Source organism: Thamnophis elegans, chromosome 2 (genome assembly GCF_009769535.1).
Source record: "Thamnophis elegans isolate rThaEle1 chromosome 2, rThaEle1.pri, whole genome shotgun sequence".
Classification (NCBI taxonomy): domain Eukaryota; kingdom Metazoa; phylum Chordata; class Lepidosauria; order Squamata; family Colubridae; genus Thamnophis; species Thamnophis elegans.
The window spans coordinates 74,440,459-74,466,035 of NC_045542.1; the positions used below are offsets into that span (position 1 = coordinate 74,440,459).

The 25,577-nt window shown below is 36.8% G+C and overlaps 1 protein-coding gene across 2 annotated transcripts in view; it reads left to right on the top strand.

The window, feature by feature from the left end:
• Positions 1 to 4,886: 4,886 nt before the first annotated feature.
• Positions 4,887 to 25,577, top strand: part of KCNIP1 (potassium voltage-gated channel interacting protein 1) — a 373,536-nt gene continuing 352,845 nt past the window's right edge. For both annotated transcript variants that reach the window (XM_032212085.1, XM_032212086.1), the window contains exon 1: positions 4,887 to 5,095. In XM_032212085.1, coding sequence (XP_032067976.1) covers positions 5,035 to 5,095 — 61 coding nt within the window. In that variant the 5' untranslated portion in view covers positions 4,887 to 5,034. The remainder of the gene's footprint in view (positions 5,096 to 25,577) is intronic.

Here is a 25,577-nt window from a genome sequence, read left to right on the forward strand (position 1 = left end):
ATAATGCTACATTTTGCACATTTTTGCAATTAAACCTTTGCTTGCCAGCTCAGTGTGTCCTACTGCCATTCCTAATAATTATTTTGATGTTCTAAGTATTAAGTCCTTCTATTAATGTACTAATTTAACTTTCATTTGTGTTGGTTTAGCAAAAGCAATAAAAATCTTTACTTTTTAAATTTTTTGTTAGCTTATAATTACACATATATACACAAATGAATGTGCTTTACTTTGTGATCTCCATAAACAATTCTAGATTTGTATAGGGATTTCAGTGTTAAATTAGGACTGATGCTTGACAACATCTGTCTTCTGTTGTTGTTTTAATTAAGAAATTTGTTGGCTGGGCATTCTTTTTTTTTCTCCTGCATTTAATACTTCACAGCTGAAGTAACACTTGTTGTCATCAGAAGAGACCTTTCATGAGACTATCAAGTCTAGGCCCTAAAGTTATCTAATTGCACTGTTCTTCTTCAGTTACAATTACTTCCTTGAGCTGAGGAGCAGTGGAGATTTGGATGAAACATTAAGACAACATTTGGCAAGGCTGTGAACTGAGCTTTTACAATACCACATGTTGGTGCAGTACAACTCTATTTTGGGTGCTGGGAAACACAAAAGGGTCTTTGGGCAGATAGATCCTAAGCTACAAGAGACAGATGGTAAATAATGTGCTCCCTGCTGATGTTCCATCTTTCACACTAAAAGCAATTTAGAATAAAATAATAAATGATAAGAAAATTAAAAATTAAAACCTCTATTTCAACTGGAAAATTGTCTGCTGTGAGAATATAGATTGCTGTTACTAAGCGTTAGCCATGAATGAAACTACAGAAATAATTGGCAGCTTGATAGCTATGTTCCAGCTCCGCTCATGTCCTTCAAGATTTTTACCCCAAAGATGAAAGATACATTTCTTCTTTCTCTTTTAGGTATCCTTTGGCCTTTGCCAATCTAGTCATCCCCATAACCAGATTTCTTGCCTTTTTAAAAAAAAGATGACATCTATATAGTTTTTTTATAAAGTTTTTTTATTTTTTATTTTCATACAAATAACCACATGTTATTTGTACATAACTAACACTATTTTATATGATTCAATATTATGTCAATTTGTCTTACCGTCAACCCCCAAAAACTATCATTGGCTCTTCTGCTCTCTATACACCATATTTATACCCTAACCATCACTTTCTTCTCCTTCTCTCCTCCTCCCTACCTCCTTTCTTCCCTCTGGAGGATGATATCTATATAGTTAACCACATCATAGTGTTAAGTTGTGCGCTTGAATCATAATGGGTTAAAGTTATACCTGACCTGTGCTTCATAAGAATAATTAATCACCGACTTTTAAGGGCCAAGATTATTATTCAGAGCTGTGCTTTTTACACCCCACCCACTCTCAGAAGAGACAGTTCTCTCTTAACATTAGCTGCTTAAGCAGGAGAGAAGACAGGTTATTGATTTCTTGTGAGGTAAATTTTGAGATGTATATGACCTATCCAGAGACAGCTCACTCACTCACTCACTCAATTCCTTTGATGGTTGTGATCTCTTGTTACTCTCTTCTATTGCCTTTTAGTGCTATGCTAACATTTATTTTGCCCTATTCCTTTTTGGTTATTTTGCGTAGTTTAACAGGGAATAATCTGTGTTTACTTATTTCTTTTTTTTTCTTACAAGAAAAACTTGACAAAATTATCTTTGGGTGGGATATGGAATGGGTGCACGTCATACTAGATACTTTGACGAAGTATCTAGGATCCTCTTTAGTAGTGTACAGCTCTGCATTTCTCAAGCTTCAGTTAATTTGCTGGAAAAGATATGGAAAAGGAATTCCTTCGATAGGAGTTGAAGGAGCTTTATTGAATTAGAAACTACCTTGCCCCAAAATAGGCTGAAATACAATCCCCCTGAGCATGTGGCAGAAAATTGGAAGGCCCCCTTTTTTCCCCTTAGGAAAGGCAACTCATTAGAAATAGGAGAGAGAAATCCATTGCAGTTCAGCTGCTGGCATTTTTGGAAACATTTGTTTGGCTTTCAAGCCTTCTTTACTAATCACAGATTAAACTTTCATCCTATTTTAGATAGTGAAATCCATGTTGTCTGTACTATAATTAGCATTGCCAGTTGCCTTTGAAGTTTGGGAAAAAAAAGATATTTGAGAGAAATATGTACTGTTCCACATAGGTGAAACTATTCTAGCAATTTTTGAGAACATTAAGATTCTACAACTGAATAATATCAAGGACAAATATTACTGTTGTTTATTGGGCTTTGTCCGCACGTACGTATTTGTTACTACATTGCTTCTGGCAAATTATGTGAGACAGCTACAGACATTTCAGTGAACCTCAGAAGAGAATATATGTATCGGAGGGCCAAATTATGGAGTCCTTTGTACTCTCTGAGCTTAGCTTGCTTGTAGATGTTTTATTACAATGATTAAGTCACCTCATCATTGCTAGTTAGTGTTGGGTTTCCTCCCTGTAGCTTGCCCTGTCAGTGTTGGTGGTAGTGTGGCTTTCTCCTTGGTACTGCCTTTATTAGGGTATTGTTTTCTGATTGTTTGTCTGGTGTTAATCCCTGTTTATCTTTCAGGGGATATTCCCTCCTCTGTAGTTGAAATAAATCTTAGTTTGGTGTTGGTCATCATGCCATGCAAAGGCATTTTATCCTTAATGTTTCTATAACACTCTAATATCATAAGAAACTTACTGATCACGCCTTTACCATCTACTTTTATGTAAGTCTTTCCCAAATTAGGTTTCCTCCAAATGGACAGATTTTCAACTCCCAGAATTCTAAACAAGAAGCCCAATTTACAGATTATAATCCTCACCAGTGGTTTGCCAGCCTAACATTTGGCATCTAGAGAAATACCATGTTAGATTCTGGAGCACAAATTTACAGCTTGCATGTGCACAATATTGTAGTAGTAGAACTACTTTACTAGCAGATTGATTAACTTTTTACCTTTTAAAAAATACACTTATCTAGTTTATCTAGTTCAGGGGTATCAAACTCATGTCATCATGTGACGTAACAGGAGTTCGCCTCCTTCACTAAACCAGATGTGGATGTGGCGAGCATGTGACATATCTGGCCCATGGGCTGTGAGTTTGACAGCCCTGATCTATTTGAATAAAATCAACATTCATGGACCAACATCTCCAACAATTCAGTCATGGATTTCCCTCACACCTTATGGATTTGTGGATTTTTCAAATGTATTTCCATTTGCTCTACTTTCACATGTTTTGTATACTATTGTGTGTCTTCAATTCTATCGAATTTTACATATATGAAATGATAATTTTAGGCATATCTCATTATTTTAGATACATTATGTAAACTTAAAATAAAGAGCACCAGGAAATCCTAAAACCACATAGAACCCAAATATAATTTGGGGGTGGGTGGACATATCTTAGTCATAAATTCTGTGTTTAAGCATTAATTTGGCTTATCTTTTAGTAGTAGGAAGAGTCACCCCGGAAGGGTGGAATATTAACTATGCTGAACTCTGTTTTTAATAATAATTATAGCCATTTTGGGCCATGAGGAAAAAAAAACCCATAATAGTACAATTATTAGAGCCAATCAAGATGACATAAAACAGTGGGGCCAGTTTTTGAATTTCCCACACCTCATTATCAAGCCAAGTGATAAGTAAAAAGCAGCAGATGCAGAAGAATGAGAAATTAAGCCAGGTGCTTTAGCCAAAAAACATTTTTTCCCCCTGTGTGAATTCTTTATCTCTCTCTCCTTGGGCATCAGAATTCAAATCTAGAATCTGCTTTCTTAAATACTGGTAATTCAGAGAATTTTTGTACCCAAACATGGGCCTTTTCTTCAAGATAAAATGCAATAATTATATGCAGTTCAAATCAAAGGGTGAGCAATTATTCTAACATCACTAACTGGACCCTGAATTTTAACTGGCATGTCTCCATTTTTTATTCTTATTATCCAAATGATCAACACATGGAATATTAGGCAGCAGATGACTCTGCCAGTGTAATCTATTTTCCTTTTAAACTCATGGACATACTCCAAACGAAGAATGGTGGTGAATGACTGACAGGAAAGATGGAGGTTGCATTTCAGATGTGAATAATGAACAGAATGGATATCAAAATAAGGTTAATCTTTCATGGAATCCATCCATTTTATACAACTGAATTTCCATTCTATACCATTTGCATTCACTTTTGCACACCTTGAATTAACTGCCAAATGCACTTGTGGTGGAGATATCTCTGGTACACAAAATAGTGATTTGGATGGACTACAGCCATGATAAGGTTTATTAATTTTTGTATTCTGATTGAAATAAGTTGTTGCCTTATGTCCTGGTCTTAGAAGACAGAATTATTACTTGCTCATATCATACTCCACCCCTTCCCTGTATGAGACTGTTTAATTACCAGGAAGGAGCTTTATGCAGAACCACAACTTTGACATCTGCTTTTCTCTTATTTTTCATTCAGTAAATTGCCATTCATTCATTCACTCACTGATTATTGCTCTCCAGCCCGCTTCCCCAGGCATCCCTGGAGACCTTCATCTGGCCATCCCAAGAGGTAGCTTAATCTAGAATGCAAAAAGAATGTATCGATGCTTTCTCTATAGAGCTAAGAGATTCTGGTTGCAGCCATAAAGGAATGAGAGGAAGAATTAGCCTGTGTGTTTGTGTGGCTCTGCTCCAGTAAATATTTTGATGCATCTGCTGCCAGCACTGGTCTGAGGGAATCTACCTAGCATTTAAATTTTGATAGCGAGCTGTTTTGAATAATAAGAGTGCAGCCGGCTGTGAGTCAGTGCATGTGTGTTGACTGAAAGGGGGGGGGGAATCTAAAAGCTTAATGCCTGCTGAACGCTGAGCTGCAGTGCTTTGCTTTTGCCACCACCACCACTCCTCCTCCTCCTCCTCCTCTTTCTAGTAGATATTCCAAACTGATCTTTTTTTTGTCTTGCTCACTGAAGGGGAGGAACAAAAAAATATAGCCCCTCACCCAAGTAGCAGTTGCAATGGGTGCTGTAATGGGCACGTTCTCTTCTCTGCAAACCAAACAAAGAAGACCCTCGAGAGGTAAGGACCGTTCCCCCTCCTTCTTTCCCCAGGTGTTGTTAGTAAGGATTCAATGTTACCCCTTTTTCTTTACAAACCGAGCGGATTTTTTTAAAAAAGCCCGAAGCATGTGCCACTTGCAACTAAACACAGCGAACGTCGATCGTTTGGAAGAAATTTGCAGCAAACGATGAAAGCTAGCATGCGTCTCTCTCTGTGTGTGTATATGCTTGTTTGTGTGTTAGGAGCTGCAGAAGGAAGAAAGGGATAGTTTCATTGGGTCATCGTTGTGATTTTTCGGGTGAGGGAAGGTGTGCCTAAAATGTTGTAAAGCCAGCATACAAACGTGTGTAAGGCGGAGAACTAGAGAGGTAGCCAGCTGTGCAGAGCAGTTGCAGGAGAAACCTGTTTACTCTGGGTCCCATGCTGTTTGGTTCCTGTGGGGTAGCAAAAACAGAGGAAAAGAGAGGGGGAGCATTTACCATCTGCCTTTGAGGATCACTTAAAAAAAAGGAATGAGACATTACTTCTGAAAAAGATGTGTAAGAAATGCTGCCGGTGGATGTCAAATGTTTGCCTTTTTGAAGAGGGAGGGAGAGAAGGAGTGATACATTTGCGGAGGAGCGGAAGTGAGAGAGCAGTAGAGCAAGCAGCATTTTAATCTCTCTCTCTCACACCCCAATCCTTTTTCAAATCCTGAAATTGGCGAGATTTGTATATAGCATGCTAATATTCTGTTAAGTGTGCACTGTTTAGGAGAGGGTGGCTCTTTTAGCCTGTTTCCTTAGTGGTATCAACCCCAGAGTTGAAGAGAATTGGGGAGTCCAAAGTTGGAGGCTCACTAAGGAATAAGATGAAACAAAACAACTTGTACAAGATGGCAGAGGATTTAATTTTGTTTTGTTTTCTAAATCAACTTTATGTACTCAGTTCTCTATACTGGCTCTAGAAAGAGCATAAAAAATGCAAATGCTCCATGGACAGGACCATAGAACTGTGGGTAGATTTTTAAAGTAAGGTTTCTTTTTATGGGAGAAGATCAGTTCCATAATGGCAGTGATGGGAGAACCAATTTGTAGACCCACACTCATTGTGGATTGATGGAATAAAGAAGTGTAGTGTGATGAAAGTATGATGACTAAAAAGGTCAACTTTCCCCAGTCAGAAATCCTTTTTAGATTTTGGCTGCCATCCTTCTCACAACTTCCTATATCCCACTAAAGTCACCAGGATTTAAGTGACTTATAGATATCCTTGGTTGCTGCTCATATATTTTTTTTCATAGATACTGGTGTGAAAGCTATTGCTAAGAAATACTTACACAGTATCTGAATCCACATGTTAAACCTGTTGAGGTGAGAGGAGTACTTTAGAATTTAGCTGAGCTTTACTGAAATACATTTACTTGGTATATACATCATATTTTGCATAAATGTTCTAATTTTTGATTATAAAGACCCAAGTTAAAAATAAGTGTTGTTATTTTTCTGCATGCAGGCTACCATTCTTATTTAACTTGAAATAGTGGAGAATTTATTCAGTCACTTTGAGTTTGCAGTTTCCTCCCTCCACCATTTTACAACAGGTGGTCCTGTAGGGAAGGAGAAAACAGCCTGAAATGGCTGTGACTAGATTACATTATTAATATTTATTCATTATGAATATTTCACCTGGGAGTAGTGGTGGTGGTGATTCTCTTTCAGCTGCTAGTATCATGAATAATTTTCCTTAAAGTCTTTATATAGCAGTGTTCTTGGAGATACAGATTTAAGGCTGAAAATAATGCTGGGATTTCCTGAAGTCTCGGTAATTATTGTTTATTGGTTTTTAAGTTCTTAAATATAGTTTGCTTTGGTCTCCAAAAGGGGTGAGTCGGGATCTGTGGATTTTTATTCTTTCCTTATGATTTTCTAAGGTGGTCAAGTTACCTTTCCTTGCTCCATGACTTTAAAGAAGTCAAAATGTTATGCAAGCAAGGCAGGTCTGCCTCTTGTCCTTATCCAAATAGGAGCCAGGATGCTTGCCTGGGAAATAAACTGCAACAGCCTAGCTATGCTCCCATGTGGCATGATCCTTCTTTCCATAGGAATAGTCATGTAACTGCCCTTACATGAAATGGTTGTTTACAGTAAAAGTAGGGGAAGGAAAGCCCTTGCCTGCTTTCAAACACTTTATTGCAAGAACTCGATGGAGATGATAAGAAATCACTCTTAGACATGTAAGTGGAAGGACTGATGGAATGAAATGGGGGGTTTTCTTTCAGCAGTCAACAAAATTGAAGCCAATTAGCAGATTCTACAAATCATCAATGAGAACAGTTTGCATGAACTAAGCAAGGAAGTAGTATCAGTCTCTACTTTCAGACTGCTGCTTCACACTGTGGAGAACAACTAATGATGATATGTTAAATCTTAGCTGCAGTTTCTCAGGAAGCCCATGCTGAGAAAATATTTCATTTTATTTCCTGCTGCAAAAAATATATATAAAAACACCAGCGAGCTATGGCATTCCATAAATCCCATATATTGACTTGTCTATTCTGGAGGACCTAGTAGCTGATTGACTGTAATGAATGTCAGGTTTCCCTTTTACATGAATAGTGAATGCTGGGAGAGGAACTACAATCAAATCTTTTCTTCTTAATCTCCTGCACAATCTACATGTGGTAGCAGGTGTCATAACACTGTTGTGTAGAAAGTACTTTATATTTAAAAAGTCCCCAATCAACACCCCATTATAGATGATGACTAGATGCATGGCAGCTTTGAAGATTTTAAGTGGGAGCATCCAAAAATTGTTTTGTTGCAAAGGCAAGGCATTGTTCATGGTAAAAATTTACTCCTATGTCTTTAGTTTTCAGTGTACAAGAAAAACCACATAATTGCTTAAACTTTTCTTGTTCAGCCTGCTACCTCTACTAGAACCTTTTGCTAAGATTTGCTTTCAGGAGTTTGTGTGTGTGTAGGTGTACACAGAAACGAGTTCTGAAAGCAAATTTAGTCCTCCACGTACCACCACAATTGAGCCCAAACTTTTATGTTGTTAAATGAAAAATTTGTAAAACTGAGTTTTGCTCCATTTTATGACTTTTCTTGATCCATTTAAATGAACCACTTCAGTTGTGAAATTAGTAACCTGGTTGTTAAGTGAATCTGGTTTCCCCATTGACTTTTCTTGTCAAAAAGTTGCAAAAGGGGATCACATGACCCTGGGACATTGCGACTGTCATAAATATGGGTTAGTTGTCAACCATCTGAATGTAAATCACATGACCTTGGGGATGCTGCAACAGTCATAAGTGTGAAAAATGGCCATAACTTTTTTCAGTGCCATTGTAACTTTGAATGGTCAATAAACTGTTGTAAGTAGAACTTCCTGTATCTATACAAACACCTATATATTTATGCAGGCATGCAGAGATCAATCAGATATGCTACTTTTTAAGGGTTGGATAGTAAATGATAAATTGAGCCTCATTGCTACATCTCTGAACAAATACATTGGTCCAAAGCACACAGACACAATTCTTCATGCATTATTTCCATTTTTTCAGAAAATTGTAAATTCTATACTTTTGTAAGTTTGGATAAGAGGTTATAAGTTGAAAGGTTGAATCAGATTAAGTAATACACTTAAATTCCACTAAATATTATCTGCTGTATAATGTAACAGCATGTAGCTATCCTATTGTTGTACATATCGACTTATTTACATTGTAGCCAATAGTTTAGGGTATATAAATGTAACTACAGACATGACAATGTGAAATACAGATGTATAAATTATCTTTCACCTGAGGTGTAAATGTAGTTCAGAAATCTTAGGAAATATGGATTTAGTAACTTGAAGACATTAAAACCATTTTCTCCTATTCAGAAAGTTGATCTTACTCTTATTATTTGATGATCATGATTATTATTTTTTTAGAATTCTAACTGTTTTGTAGTTAAAATAACAAGGAGAATCTGGGTACTTTAAAACCTATGGAAACACTGTTATATTTTACTGTACACCTGAAAGTATGTTGGGCCCTTGTAGAAATTTACTACTTAATGGCTTTGGTCAGACATATCCTTCCCAAAAGGTAACTCTTGAGATTTTCTTTCCCCAAATCCCCTCTAGTCTGCATAGTTCTGCTAATCTTTATTAGTGGGCTGAAATCACTTGGCTGCAATCACTTAGCATTTCTGTATTAGAAAAAAATTATATAGAATCCAAAAGTGCTTGGGAAATAAAGATGATGCTTTATATCATATCAATTTTACATGTATTTAATTAACACTATCAAAAATAGAAGTTAGTATACATTTATACTGAACCGAAGCCAATGCATTATTAACACTGTAGGTGCACCAACCCAATGATGAAGACAGGTCTAGGCCAGTCTAAATAATGCCACATCTGAAGTCACCTATATGAAAATGTTCCACAAATGATCAGAACCCCAGAAAAGGGACATTTATAATGAGAAGGATTTTATAATGACTTCATGTACTTTGGCTTCCTTCCAAGCCAAATCCTAGCCTAGTTGTCTAATGGAAGCCAAAGTACATATTTATGGAGAAAGGGCCAATGTCTCTATGTTTTGATGGATAGACACATTTTATTGTACGTGTGAGATTTAAAACACATCCAATTTCCATTTCTTGGCAGAATTCACATAGTGTGTAAAATTACTAAATTGTTGGTTTGGGGCTTAGTATGACACAGGAATTTATCCATTATAGTTTACCAATAATTTTGTGCATGAACTATGTCATTATGTCTTATTCAATAAAAAAGTGTTTAAAAACCTATATCTCTGCTTAGTGTTATATGTAACTGAAGCTTCAGTACCTGATAACAACAGCAGTATCACATTGTTAAACACTTTAGAGAGACATTATTTGATATTTATGTATTATATGTTCACATTCATATAGTAATCTGAACACTTTAAGATCAGTCCCTAACTGATAATTCCACCATAACAGTAAAATCCCAAATTTCATTCTTATGAAAACAATAAGTATGAATGATACATATGAATGATATATGCATTATTCATACTTATTGTTCTGTTGAGTGGCTCTCTTCAATCAAAGTTTTTCTGTCATCTGGATAAGATTATGCAGAAATCATTCAACTATAAAACTAAATCTTGGGTATTGTATACTAGTGGGCTGATTTTAAATGATGCTCCATTTAAATTAATTCATGGTTCTGCATAACAAGAAATGTTGTCAGATTGCACTTGTCACCATTGCTGTTACAGTGTGAGACTTGTAAAATGGTGCAGTATTTACAACTAGAATTTGTAAATCAAATAATACTTGACTTTTATGTGACAAACAAGGGAAACAAAAAGAACTATACTGGCAAGCAATTGAGTTTGAAGAAATGGGATGTTTGTGAAATTTTGACTGAAGGGGGTCAATGGAACCAGTCATTATGATTATCAGTCTCACCTGTTACTTAGGAAGAAGAAATAATATTGCTTTTAACTGATACTTAGAAAGTATCAGTTGCCTTCATATCCCGTTTCAGTATAAATTATAACCAGAGAGATGGCTTCATTTCTTATCACTCATGAGGGACTAACACAATCAAATAGCTTGTCCTGGCCCATCAAGCTCCAACGCTGATAAACATAGGGCATTTTCATGAAAAATGCACCATAGGATCCAGGAGATGCCTTTTATTTTATTTTATTTGAGGTATACAGTCACCCATCTCACATATGCGACTCTAGTTGGCTTACCATAAAATAGATAAAACAGACAAACTGCACAATATAAAAAAGAAAAATACATAGCAGTCAAGCATTACAAAATGACTATCCCACAAAGTCAAGAAATCGGCTCACTGTATAACCAGGGCCAGGCATAAAATTAATTTCAGGGCCTTGCAAAAGGTCAGCAGTCGGGGCTGATCTCAGGAGGAATTATTTTGGGAACTTGTTGTGATATGAATTTAATAAATTATTATTTTCCAAGGAACAGGTGGTATGACCCCTGCCAGTTGACACTCCTTAGTCAGTGGCATCTGGGACCTCCTGCCAGAGTGAGTGGGACTGGTAGAAGAACTGTCGATATATATTTACATGGTGTTTTTTTTTAGTTCTTTGGTTCCTCTTGTTGCTGATAGATGCAGCAAACTTCCCACAGAGGGGTAGTCTTAGAAATAATCTGCTGCTTTCTTTCCTTTCCTTTTTGCAATATTATATTGCAGCTCTTTTTCACATCATGTCTGAGAACAACAAATAAGCATTATGTGCTCTCAATACTTCCAATGCATAAGCGCCTGAATTCAGAGCAGGTGAGATAGAAATGTTTATAGATCTGAATATCCAGTGAACCTCTATGAGCAATAATTCACATTTTTTCATATTTTCCCATAAGCAAGAGGGAAACTGCAATACCAGTTGCACCAGTGGTGGGTTCCTATCAGTTTGACTAGTTCGGCCAAACTGGTAGTGGTTTGATGGCAGTGACCCATGCCTGGCATGCCCCGAACTACTTCTCCCGGCAGCGCCTATGGTACCGCCATCTTGTTTTTTGCTTCTGCACATGTGCAGAAGCATTTTCATTGCATTGCTCATGCGTGCACCAAGCATGTACACATGTGAAGTGTGCACAAGCAAACCAGCAGTAGAGCCTTCTGGAACCCATCCCTGAGTTGCACACTCTTATAACAGCAGTGTTTCTGGAACAGCAGTCTACTATTGCTGTATTATCAATTCCTTTGATATAACAGGCTTTCTTGGAAGCCTTTCCTAATTGTAATCAAATAGATATTTAAGGACCTAATTTTCATCTTATTGTTCTTTATTCCAAATTTTCTAATTGGCATTCAAAAAACCAGATCTTTGTGATCTCCATAAAACATTTTAGACTGAAGAATATATACATATCCATACTGAATGAATAAGAGGACTTGAAAGAATTAAATGGATGGATTCTAATAAATTTGGAAGTGATTTTCTAATCAAAGATGTCAAGCGTTACTTCTGAATATCACAGCTTTTTCAAAAAGTGTACAATACACAAGCATCCCGAAATCAGGAACTGAATCCTTCAAAGGGTGTCAAACTATCCAGATTAGCACAGTTTCTTTATCCAATTATTATAGTCTAGTTTATATTAAGCATCAATTTTTCAGCCTCATCCATCTTGAAGCACGCAGGTGTCCAATAGAATCATCTAGACAAAGGCAGTTCACTTGACCAAAAAAAGAAAAATTAATGTGAAAAGTTTGAATAGTTATAAAGTTGGTAAGGCACAATGTAATTTATTGCTTTGTATCAGCTATCAAATATTAAATCCTGTTGCAAAATGTCCAATTTAATAGGTTTCAAGTTATCAAATACTGAAATAAAGTGGTATGAGGCATCAAGTAGAGATAAGAAACCAACATTTTGCAACTATTTAAGCACTCCAAATTTCTGGCAAGTTTAACATCAATTTCAAAATTCATAATTGCTATTTTTATCATTCATTTCACTACTATGGAAAGCTTTAAAAATGCAGCAGTTGCATCCTTCAAGTCTAATCTTTGTGGCAAAGAAGTTAGCATGCATTACAAGAAGCTGTTTCTCCAATATTAGCATCTGTTCTTGAATCAATGATCTGGGGACTGGGAAGCAGAGTTATGAAAATTGTATCATGTAGATCAATTCTGTGGGACCTTTCAGTTGACATACTTAACAAATATAATAAAATTTGCTCCGAGCACCAGATACTGTTATGAAGAACAGAATAATACTAAAGTGGGGAATAGGTCTTGTTTCTTGCATCTTTTATAAAATGTTTTATTTTTTCTGGTGGGGCAATAGTTATAGTTTAATCATAGTTTTGTTAAAAATTAATAGGGTCTTTCAGGAGTAAATTACTTTGGGCTTAGTCTAATCTGGAGATGGACAAGTAGTCATTGACGTTCATAGTTTATTTAAAAGGAAAACTAATAGGAAAAGAAAGTCTGCCACTAGATTGTACAAAATAAACCCATGACCCTACCCTGTTTTCCTGAAAATAAGACCTCCCTGGATAATAAGCCCAATTGGGCTTTTGAGCACATGCACTAAAATACGCCCTTCCCTGAAAATAAACCCTCCCTGAAAATATTGCAATAGAGCAGCAGCCATGAGGTGACCATGCTTGCTATCTCCTGCATTTCAAAAATAATAAGACCTCCCCAAAAATAAGGCCAAGTACTTATTTCAGGAGTCAAAAGAAAATAAGACCCTATCTTATTTTCGGGAAAATATGGTGTATAGGGGAAGAAGGCAGTTTTTAAGTCAAAAGTGTATAAACTATAATTTTATAGTTAGCATTCTGTTAAATCCAGAGGGAAAGAATGAGACCATCTGAGGAACAGACCTTTGACTATGCTTCCCTTTTTAAGTATACTTTCTGTTTGTTTAGAAGCACAATTTGTACTTGTGGGTGGGAATTCTTCTACCCACGGATTAAAAATGTATGAAAAGCAATTACTGGTGGAGTGTTCCTAAAGAGGAAGAACTGGGGCAGGAAAAAGAGCACTAAGGAATATATGGGAAAGATAATCAGTCCAGAAATGAGATTTGTAGTACTACTAGAAGTGCATTACAAAAATGTACTCTGGGTAATAGCAGAAGGAGACAGAAATCTGAACTCCCATCTAGTTGTCTAGACTTTACAGAGCTGGTCTGGTAGCTTGAGAGAGATGAAATTCAATTTTGAAACTATCCTTGTTTTTCTTATAGAGTTTAGATATAAGATATATAGTGTTTGTAGCTCAGTCTTGGTATCAAATTTAATTCAAAATCCTGTTCTCAATATGAAGTGAAATTGTAATAAAGGGACTGCTCACATCTGTCCCTATACAACTTGGATTAGGGAGAAGAAAACAGAGATTTTCTGCTACGATTTCCACCAAACTAGATTCTTAAAAGTCAGTGTAGAGAGCTGGCATAAATTCCATATACAGCAATTCATCCCCCCCTTTTAATTTTCATATAACAAATTTAATTACAAAACCATTTTTATAATATTATAAAGTATAACTGATTGATAGTTTATCTTCCCAAAATTTCTGATTGTCTTTTCAAATATTTATCTCTTGTATACATTCTATAGTCACATATCTTCACCATGTATCCAAGTAATTGATATATAGACAGATTTATTAATCAAGTGGATGTCTTTTTCATTTTAATAGTTTTTGATAATTGCATTCTTTTTTAAATTCTTGTTGGCAACCCAGAGTTCCATTTTGTAGATGAGCAGCCATTTATATTTGTTTAATAAATAAATAAAAATAAATTAATTCATCAATGATGTCTTGCCTTGAAGAAAATGTGCTAGAGATACTTTTCTATATACACTCAAATTATGTATAATAGTAAAAAAAAGGCATGATGTATTGGCACCCAAATTCACATCTAACCACCTGTGGAAAAAATATATTTAGTCACAGAATATCCTGCCTATTCTTGGTATTGAAGCTGGTGGTGAAAGATCACTGGACAGTTCTTAGATAGAGAAACATTTCCAACTTGTACAGCCATGCAAGCCCGATGCTACCTCTACACTTAGAGAAGGAGTAAGAGGATTCTAGCATTCAGATTCTAGACTAGAATTGGATTCTAGCAATCAAATTCTAGGGCTCTAGAAATCTAGCATTCAGCACCTTGGAGTGAGGCTGAGGGAATAGAAGAAAAGGTTGGATCTAAATTTCTGATTCTCCTCTTGTAATACTCTCCTGCCCATCATATCTCTTTTTGCTATCACTACTATGGTCCCCACCCCATTTCTTTTCATCCACCACAGGGCCTCTCCCATTCTCCCTGGTGGTACCTAGTGTCTCTGCTATCTTGTGAAAGTTACTTCAGCAGCATGGACTGCAAGGATTGACTTCAGAGATTGCCCATCTCGGCACTCCAACTCCTCGCCTCCCTTTCTCTCTACTCTCATCCTCCATGCCAAGAGAGACATGCTTACCTAAGCCATCAGGTTCCTTCTTCCCACCAGTGAAAAGAATGTCCAGGCAGCTGTCCTCTTCCCAAATCCTTCCCTGCTTAGTACAGTTGCTGTTCTGCTCTGAGAGCTGGTCCAGGCCTAATTGAGTTGTAGTAAATAAAGATGGGATAACAATAATAATCATCCAAACTGACTTGCAGAGATCTCTGAGGTCCAATGAAAAGAATGTTCAGCTAGAGTAGATTGTACTCTTTTGATCCAAGTCTAAAAGCAACAGAAGCAGCTGGTGATGGTGAAGTTGGAGTAACTTGACATTTGAGGTCCAATGATACTTAATTGCTCTCAAGCTGGGATACAAGAAATTACTTTAGCCTTTCTTTTTAAACATTTAAAAATGCCTTTTTATTTAATAGTAGACAATAGAAACCTATAAGAAAATTACAAACTATAAAAATATTCACACTTCATCATTTAACAGCAAAAGTTCAAATGTTTTCAAATTGGTTCAGGCAATAACTTTGCATTAACAATGATGCTGTTAACTGATGTATGAAGATCAAAAACTTTACTATGTGTTGATTTCAGAAAGCTTGCAAAATATAAAATTGACTATTCAAAACTGAATATATGACCAAAGAAGCTAAATTCCAGAAATTCCAAGTATTGAACTTTCTTTAGGAGTTTGGCCCACTGATATATTTTTAAAAGTTCATTCTTGAATATTTGATAGTTCTTAATAATAATTAACCATATTAGGACTTGGGCTACAATATTCTATCAGTGTAGGTAACATTGGGATAATCCAAAGCATTTCAAACTTTTTTATTATTTAAATGATACCGCTGGATCATATTATGTTAAAACCTAGCTGTCTAAATAACAGTCTAATGTTGGGAAAGATGAAAGGAAAGAGAAGGAACAGATGATTAGCAACAAGATTCAGTTATGGTGGAATAAGTGCACCACTGAAGACCGGAAAGATTAGGTTAGGGGCAGCTTGTCCCTATTTTTCTGAAAAACTATCTATGTGGTCATATGAGTCAACATCAACTTGATGGCACATAATCACCTCTGAATGAAAAATTATATTTGACTAATTATAGCACAATATTGAAAGCTTATGTGCCAATTCCCATGTTCTAATAATGTTTCCTTATTAACCATATTTGTTCCTGCAAACTTTCAAAAAAATCTAAATAGTTAATTAAAAAAACCACATTTGCATACATCATCAAATATTCTGTACTGCTAAATGTTGAATGATGAATGACATATTGTAGATATTTCATTAAGATTTTAATGGTAACTTGGGAGAAGCAGCTATCATTTGGGAAATATAGTGTACAAGCTATCTATGAAATGAAGTGTTTTTATATTTGATATATGTGGAAAGACTTGGGCAACAAAGAAGTGCAGAAATTATAGATGGAAAAAAAATAGATTATTGATGACATGATGGATGGTTTTACCCAACCTTGAATCAAACATATTTGAGCAAGTTAATTGACTGAAACAGATAATTGCATAAGAAGCCTCATGATGCATTTACTTCCTTAAATGAAACCTTACTTTTTCAAGACCAAGTGTAGAAAAAGGTTAAAAGATGCTACAACAGTAAATATAATGAAACACAAGGCTTCTACCATTTTAAAACAAAATAATTTAAGAGCTAATTCAAAATGGTACCTCTGATTTCAATAAAATATATTGGAGGATGTGGCTTTTAAAAAGTGGATCTTAAATATATTGGCTGAAATTGTAAAAAGATAAAGATTTTTGGTGTGTGGTGTGTGTATATAATTAGATTTCATTGGTATCCTGCAATGCTTTTAGATCCTTTGGAAGGTCTTTTAAATAATGTATTTTGATTCATTTTTTTTTTAAAAAAATGCACAGGCAAATATAGACTTTAAAAAAAATGTGATTGCAAGTCATGCGGAGTTTTATATATCCTGCTGATTTTTAACTGTCTCTAATTGGACTAAAAAAAAAAACCCAGTTAACTTGCTATATTGCGATTTACAAAGCAGTCAGATGCTCTACAGAACCAGCCAAGTGTGCAGTCCAATTGTCAGTATTCTCAATCAGTAGAAACTTTCAGATATTTTTCAAAGTCAGTCGCACATATAAAAAATTTCTCAAGGACAATTTTGCTTCCGGAGTATTGCAGTCCAAATAGAATGAACTACATTTATCATGCTTCTTGTTGGCAGAAGGAATTGGCCCACTAACCTTAGCAGTGCAGGTATACTGTAGACCTGATGATTGCTGAATGTGGGAGTCTAGACTGAGGTTAAAATTCAGGAGTTCATCCAGATTCATGAGAAATCTACCAAGGCAGATTAAACCACTAAGCCCCAATCTTAATTTCAAATGGCCAGAAGCATGTCTGTATTTTCTGAGAGCTTTTTCAACAAGAAGAATTTATACCTTTTTGAAAGTAGCTTTACTTCAGTGTTCTCAAGACATCAGCAGCATTTGAGAAGAGAGCTTGTTTGTTTCCAACTCAGCTGTAGGGTATTGCAACTGTGTAAAGTTCCTTTGTTTAGTAGAGATGTTATGATCTCATTTGGGAAGAATTTTTTCACTTATGAATTTCAGATCCTGTAAAGAAAATTTTAGCTTAATGGCTTTGCAGGGCTTTTTCAGTAGCTTAGACCAAGTAGCACAAAACCAACACTTTTTAAAAGATTAGGCTACTTCGTTGCTCCTCCTCCTCTTCCTTCTCCTCCCTTTTAATTTTATTTAGAATGTAGGTGAGGGTATTTTATTGCTATTGTATCTGCAACAGGTTGGGAGATAAGCCAATAATTTTTCATTCCAAAACTGAGGACAATCAGGGGTTGCCTTCAAACTGCCTCTGGAGAAACAGTGCTGTATGAAGTGCCCTGCTTTAAGATTCAGATTTTTTTTGGTGCGTTCTTGTTGTGTTATTATTAATACCAAACATGGATTTAAAAATTGAATAACTTATATACTTTTAGGTGCAATAGATATAGAGTGATAAGACATTATTATTAACAGTATAGATAATTGAGCCAATAATATGTACCTTTACAGAACAAGATAGAATTCTGATTTAGCAATAGCAATAGCAATAGCAGTTAGACTTATATACCGCTTCATAGGGCTTTCAGCCCTCTCTAAGTGGTTTACAGAGTCAGCATATCACCCCCACAGTCTGGGTCCTCATTTCACCTACCTCGGAAGGATGGAAGGCTGAGTCAACCTTGAGCCGGTGAGATTAGAACCGCTGAACTGCAGATAACAGTCAGCTGTAGTGGCCTTCAGTACTGCACCCTAACCACTGCGCCACCTCGGCTCTCTTTCCATTTCATGGAAAGCGTAAACTATATTTTTTCAGTTCCTTGGCAGCAATAACAAAAACATTTCCCAAGATGAGCAGCTCCAAGAGGGCAAGTTGCCAGTTTCTGAAAAATTTGTAGCTGCTTCAGCTTTATGGAAGAGATTCATCTCTTTCCCCATGTTATTCAAATTTCTACTGTAAGAGTTTCAAAATCTTCAAATCTTCAACCAAAAGTTGAGTTTGGGACTTGTAAAACACTGGTAGATTGTGACTTTTAAAAACCAGTTTAGAAGTTACTATTCCATATCAGCATAGATTTGCAATGTAGCACCATAGTTTTGCCCTAGTAAAACTATCTTCTTCTTATAATGAACAAGCTTTTTATTTCTAGCCTGTTTATGGAAGGTTTCCTCCCTGCTTTGCTTTTCAATGCCACTGACACCAGCTATGGACTCTTAAGTTCCCAAAATTATCTGCTATAGTGCTAAATGGACTGAAGAGGTAATAATACTCCATTTAAATTGCATTTCCTAAAACACACTAAATCTTATTGGATGCAAACGACACTGACAGATATAATCATAATAAAACAGTAACCAATTAAAATATTGGTTAATCACAAGTGGAACTAAATCGCAGATAAAAACTAAATAGCAGATGGAAACATCACACTGAAGCAAAAGTTCAGGAAATAAAAGTGTTTGGTAATAAGTGTGAGGCAGAATTTTTGGTGGGTTGTTTTAGAAAATGTCTACTGACAAATAGGCCATAACTCCACTTCAAGACTCTCAGAATGGTTTTAGAATTGAGTTAGAAAAATAAAGGAAGTGGTTTTACTATTTTGTTTTGAGGTAAAAGAAAATGAAAAGATTACACTGTCATACAATTTATGTCTCTTCATAAATTATAATTTGTGATCTGTAGAACTGTGTGATCTCTAAAGATGTAGTTTTTACATGTGGCATCATAGAAAGAAAGGAGCTGGCAATTTATTCAACATTTATATTTCTTGCACTTCCACAGGAAATGTTACATTAGTTACTATCAAGCAGGCTTTAACCCTGTTTAAATAATCATTGATTTTCTTTGAATATGTGTAAAATTTATATCTTGGTGGGCAGCACTATCAAACATTTTTGTGCACTTTTTAAGAAAGCAACTGTTCAGCTATATAATTAGTGAGCTGACATACAGTATGCTGAAAACAGGGCAGAATTTTTCCAACATTTCCATGAATCTCCTACCAATCCTTTTTGACAATCTTTAATAGCAATAGCACTTAGACATATATAACCCTCCATAGCACTTTACAGCACTCTCTGAGTGGTTTACAATGTCAGCATAATGCCCCCAACAATCTGGGTCCTGATTTTACTGACCTCGGAAGGATGGAAAGCTGAGTCAACCTTGAGCCAGTCAGGATTGAACTTCTGGTTGAAGACAGAATTTACCTGCAATACTGCATTGTAACAACTGTGCCACCATGGCACTTTAAGCTTAATCTGTTGCCAAAAGTAGATGAGGAGAAGGTAGCAGGGGTAGGTTTCAAATGGTACGGCCATATCGGATGGTGAAATTTAGCATGCCTTCCCATACCTGTTGGTCAGGAGGCGTCGTACTGGAATGCTGCCTCCCCTCGTTTGCTCTTTCAGTTGCCCTGCCCATCCGCACCATGCTGCCGAAAAGTTCTCAGAAGAAGAACCAGAAGAAGAAAGAACTGGTGAGTGGCTGGGGTGGGGGGAGGATGTTGGGAAAGAGGGAAGAGGCAGAGGGACTGCTAGAAAAGTGTGTGTGTGTGTGGACAGGCTGTGGGTTTTAAAAAACATCTTAGTGAATCCAGAAAGAGGGAAGAGGCATAGGGGCTGGAAGATACTGTAGGAACACACTCTTCTAGCCCCTCTTTTCCAGCCCTTTTTTTTTAAAGAGTGGAAGAATGCGTGCGTGTGAGTTTTAAAAACATCTGAGTGAATCCAGGAAGAGGGAAGAGGTAGAGGAGCTGGAAGTGTGTGTGCTGTGCATAGGCTGTGAGTTTTAAAAACGTCTGAGTGAATCCAGGAAGAGGGAAGAGGCAGAGGGGCTGAAAGTGTGTGTGCTGTGCACAGGCTGTGAGTTGTAAAAATGTCTTGTGTGTGCACAGGCTGTGAGTTTTAAAAATGTCTGAGTGAATCCAGGAAGCGAAAAGAGGCATAGGGGCTGGAACTATGTAAGGTGGTCAGTAATTTTGAAGACTGGCAAGGACAGCCATATTTCCTCTGTAAGTAGCTCTTTTATTGTTTTGTGTACTTATTTCATTCTTATATAAGTAGTAATTGCACAAAATAATAAATTTCCTTTTTTTATATCTTCTTTTTGTAGGTCATTCTTTGGGGCAAATAATTCAGTGAAATTGACTTGGTCACTCCCACCCAGTCACATGACTGCCAAGCTACTCCCATCCAGTCACATAACTGCCAAGCCACTTCCACTCAGTCACATGACTGCCAAGCTACTCCCTCCTGGTCACATGATCACTAAGCCACTCCTACCTGGTCACATGACCATCAAGCCACTCCCACAAAACAGGCCACACCTACAGAATAGGTTCTAAAAAAAATTGAAACCCACTACTGGAAGGTAGATGCTTCATCATCCAAATTTAGAAGAAATGCACATGTCAGTTAGATCTATGTGAATAAGTATTTAATTTTAATTAGAGGACTAATAAAAAACATTCAATTTGAATATCTAAAGCAAAATTTAAAAAAACAAGCCAAGTTTGTTAAAGCTCCTTTGAGATTTGGTTCCGCAAAAGATCTGTGTGACAGCTGTAACAGGGATGCATCAAAATACCTACTTTTTTTCTTTGGGCAAAATGGGATGGAAATAGCAGGGGTGATAGATATTTTAGAGTCCATTCACTCATCCAGGTTTCAGCGGATCTCTTCAAATGGTTCACTATAGTAATTTTTTTAATGTATTTAGTATTTAGTATTTGGTTTATTTGTATGCCGCCCTTCTCCAGGGGGGACTCAGGGCGGCGAACAACTCAAAGGGGAAAGGGAACATAAACAACAGTACACATAATTAAAATACACGAAAATCACACAGCCATACCAGTCGAGAGGGGAGGGGAACTCATCAACCCCAGGCCTGCCGGCACAGCCAGGTTTTGACGGCTTTCCGGAAGGCCTGGAGAGAGGTGAGGGTCCGGATCTCCGCGGGGAGTTCATTCCAAAGGGCCGGAGCTGCTACAGAGAAGGCCCTCCCCCGGGTAGTAGCCAGATGGCATTGGCTGGTGGACGGAACCTGGAGGAGGCCGACCCTGTGAGATCTGACGGGTCTTTGGGAGGTAATTGGCAGCAGGCGGTCTCTCAAGTACCCAGGTCCAATACCATGAAGGGCTTTATAAGTTACAACTAGCACTTTGAAGCATATCCGGAGACCGATCGGTAGCCAGTGCAGCTCGCAGAAGATAGGTGTAACGTGGGTGTATCGAGGTGCACCCACAATCGCTCGCGCGGCTGCATTCTGGACGAGTTGAAGTCTCCGAATACTCTTCAAAGGCTGCCCCATGTAGAGTGCATTGCAGTAGTCCAGTAATGATTTTCCCAGTATTCTTTTAAAATATAGATAGCAGGGATGAGGGAAGAACACCACAGAAGCCTTCAAACTATCTAAAAAATTGTGCTGATCTGATGCACAGAATGTCCTGTTGTAACCTAAAAATAACAATAATAAAAAAAAACCTTTCAAGCCCTGTTTAGAAAGCAAGCATTTTTCCAGTTGCCTTTCTAAAGTGCCAAGCTTGGCTTAATGTTGAAGAAGAAGACCATTAACTTGTTCCTTTCTGTGGGGGATTTTGCTGCCTATCATCAGTAGGTTTTCCAGAGTAATAAGAAAGTTGGCACAGCTGATTAGTGAACTCAGCCACTTCTGGAAAAGACCACCTCATTGTTAGCTTTAATTGAGTACCAAGCTAGGCAGGACATATTGTCAATACATCTGGAGAGCATTGGATTTACCAAATGCACATTCATGGACCATTTTCATTTGCCCTTGTGGTTTAGTATAGCTTTGCTTTGCCAGATCCCTAGGTTTTACGGCTGCAAGGAGGATTGGCCAGGACCTGTCATTACTGGCAGGACTAGGGTATGTTAAGTTTATAGGCAGTAATCTGTATTCATTAGTAGTCTCAGTTTTAGTCATTTTATTTCAATCATTGACCAGCAAATATTCATTAGCATGCATTTTAGAATCAGGGTAGCAAATGAGATACAGTGACAAAGAACTAGACTGGCATAGCAAAAGGAAAAAAAAAAGCATTTACAGTGCTACCTAACCCAGTCTTAAAAGCAGTTAAATTTCTAGGCCAACATCTAAGTCTCCTTTCATTGTTGAAAAACCTACACATATTCTAGTTACATAGAATTTAAAAGTGAGCTTTGAGCTAAGATGGTATACCAGTGTATTCTAGACTGAACAGCATGCTTACAGATGAATTACAAGTGAATACAGTTTGGTGTAGCAATGAAGGTGCTAGCTTAAAATCCAGGAGACTGGGAGTTCTAGTCCTGCCTTAGGTATGAAAGCTACTGGAGGACTTTGGGGCAGTTACTCTCTCTCAAACCAATTTACCTCACAGGGTTGTTGTGAGAAAAAAAGAAGAAAGTAGTACTGTGTTCTTTATTCAGCACCTTGGATTACTTTATTATTTATACAAATAAAAAGTCAGGATTGAGAAAAACCTACCCCTTCCCATTATGTGTATAAGAGTCAACGTGGTGCAGGGGTTTAAACTAGAAATGGGGAGATACAGCTTCTAGTCCTGTCTTACCCCAAGAAACTCACTGGATGACTTTGGACTGATTTAGCCTTACTTATCTTACAAGGTTGTTGTGGGAGGAAAATGTCTCTTGAGCAAAAACTTAGATATAAGGGATCAGCAAGCACAGATGCTACTACACTACAATAGTTCTGTTCACAAGATTGGCAGAATAGCTTAAGCAGATGTACTGTATATATAAATGAAGTTGAACATTAAATAACATTATTATTAAGCAACTTTGCAAAGAGCAAAGAAGCCACAGAATCTGTAAACACTATAAAAAGTCTTTGGAAGCACCTTGAAACCATCTGATTCAACAATCTGCTCCAGTCACTGCTTTGAATCCCAAATCTGGTTTATAGGGATTAATTCCATGGAATTCCATGTAGTTGAATCAAACCATCTTTGATGTTTTGCAGTCTGACCGTGCCCTGGTCCAGATTTGATGATGATAAGTGATTTGGAGTGTGTCTAGAATTCTCAATCATTCAGGTCATTGCTGTCCTGAAAGTGCATGTTTTTCAAAGACAACTGTACTTTGTTTTTCCTTGAAGACATTTTGCTTTTCATCCAAGAAGCTTCTTCAATCCTGACTGGATTAATTACTGAAGAAACTTCTTGGATGAGAAGTGAAATGTCTTCAAGGAAAAACAAAGTTCAGTTGCCCTCTGGGAAAAAAAGCACCTTTAGAATGATTCAGAGTATGTAAGTGTGGCTAGCTAGTGTGACATGATCTTAAGGTAAGACTTATTTAAGCAGATTGTTTCTATTTTGTAGAAATAATTTAATATTTTGTGAATGACTCTGTGTTGGGATTTATTTTCTGTTTGTAAAAATACGGGAAAAAAACACACCGGATAAATAGATTCAAGGAGATGCCAGCATGTTTTAATTTGAACAGGCAACTGTGCCTTGGATCACATTTTTCTTCAATTCTGAATCACAGAATCACAGTCCTTTTGCAACTTTGCCCAGTCTCGCTATTAGTTTATTTGCATTCTGTGGGTAAAATGGACAGGTTTTCTATGCTTTTTAAAATGTTAATAATTTTATAGTGCTACTATTACTATTCATCATTGCTTACAAAATAATGGAAGAATCAAGAGCTGAAAACAGTGGCATTACTACATTCATTTCTACTGTAATTTGTATACTGAAAGTTATGATATTTCAGCAAGAATGAATGTATGGAAGTGATGCCATCCAGCTGAATCCTCATGAATACTTTTTTTAAAAGCTTTTTCTTGCTTCCCCCTTTTTTTGTATCCTTGTTTTAAAGCTTAACTATAAATCTGAAAAAACAAACTCTGATTCTGTTATAAAACTCTGAAGCCATGCTGATAAGAACCAAACACTAGCTACAAAAATACCCAAGATATTTTGCAAAGGCAACATAGAGAAAAGTTGCTTTTATCTTACTAACCGAAAAGGAAGGCATTCAAAAGGCTGCTCCTTCACTGATCCTCAGGAGGGTATCTTTCTTTCCCATCCCATTTAGCTTCCAGTGCCCACCTCCCCCAACTTTGCACTTCTATTTCTTTTTCTTTAAAACTCTAAGAAAAACATCAGTGAATCAGGTGAAGACCTCTGATTGAAACCATTTGCTCAAAAATGGAAAGGAAAACCTGCAGGCATGGAAACCTGGCTCCAAAAACTGTCCTGAAAGTGTTTCAGTAATGCTGGAAGCATTCACAAAATGTTGCTGACATTCTTTCCTACTGGGATAACAATACAGCAAGTCTTTGGCAGTAGCATCTGGAAATTAGTTCAATTCTCACTCTGCTAATAGCACTGGAAAGAGTGTTTTGGTGCCTTGCACCCAAGGACGAAGAGATTAGTGTGAACATACCATAATTGAGATTGCACACTCAGTGTGCGGAAATCACATTTTTATATGGTGTGATAGATTTGAGTTTCTTGTAGCTATTCACAGGAAATAATATTAAACCGTGGAATATTAAATATTGTGATAGAATTAGTGTAATTATTGCTGTGCTATTTCCAGATACAGATATGATAACATTTGAAAGATTTGGAAGGCAGAAGTTAATGTATTTGATAGTTAACAGTTTTCGTCAAAATGATGAATACACTTCTTTTCATTTGTTTAATTGTGTGATTCAACTCCTCAGTGATGACATTTGAAAGGGGTCTTCCTAAGCGCAGCTTGTTTTATTTTAAGAAAAATAATAGCTGTAATATTTAAAAATATACTGGGTATAATGTGCACAAAATTAGTGTCATCAACATGTCAGAAACAGGAAATACATGGCCATATGGTAATTGGTAGGAAAATGGCCAAGACAGAAAGCTTAATTTGCTGTAAATTCAGTAGCAGAAGGTAGCGAGTGAGCAGCAGTTCAAGAATTCCAAAGCTAAATGCAATTTTGTCTGCACTAATAAAAATACTGGATGCCCAACCATTTGCCCTTTCATTTATGCAAAAATCAGTGA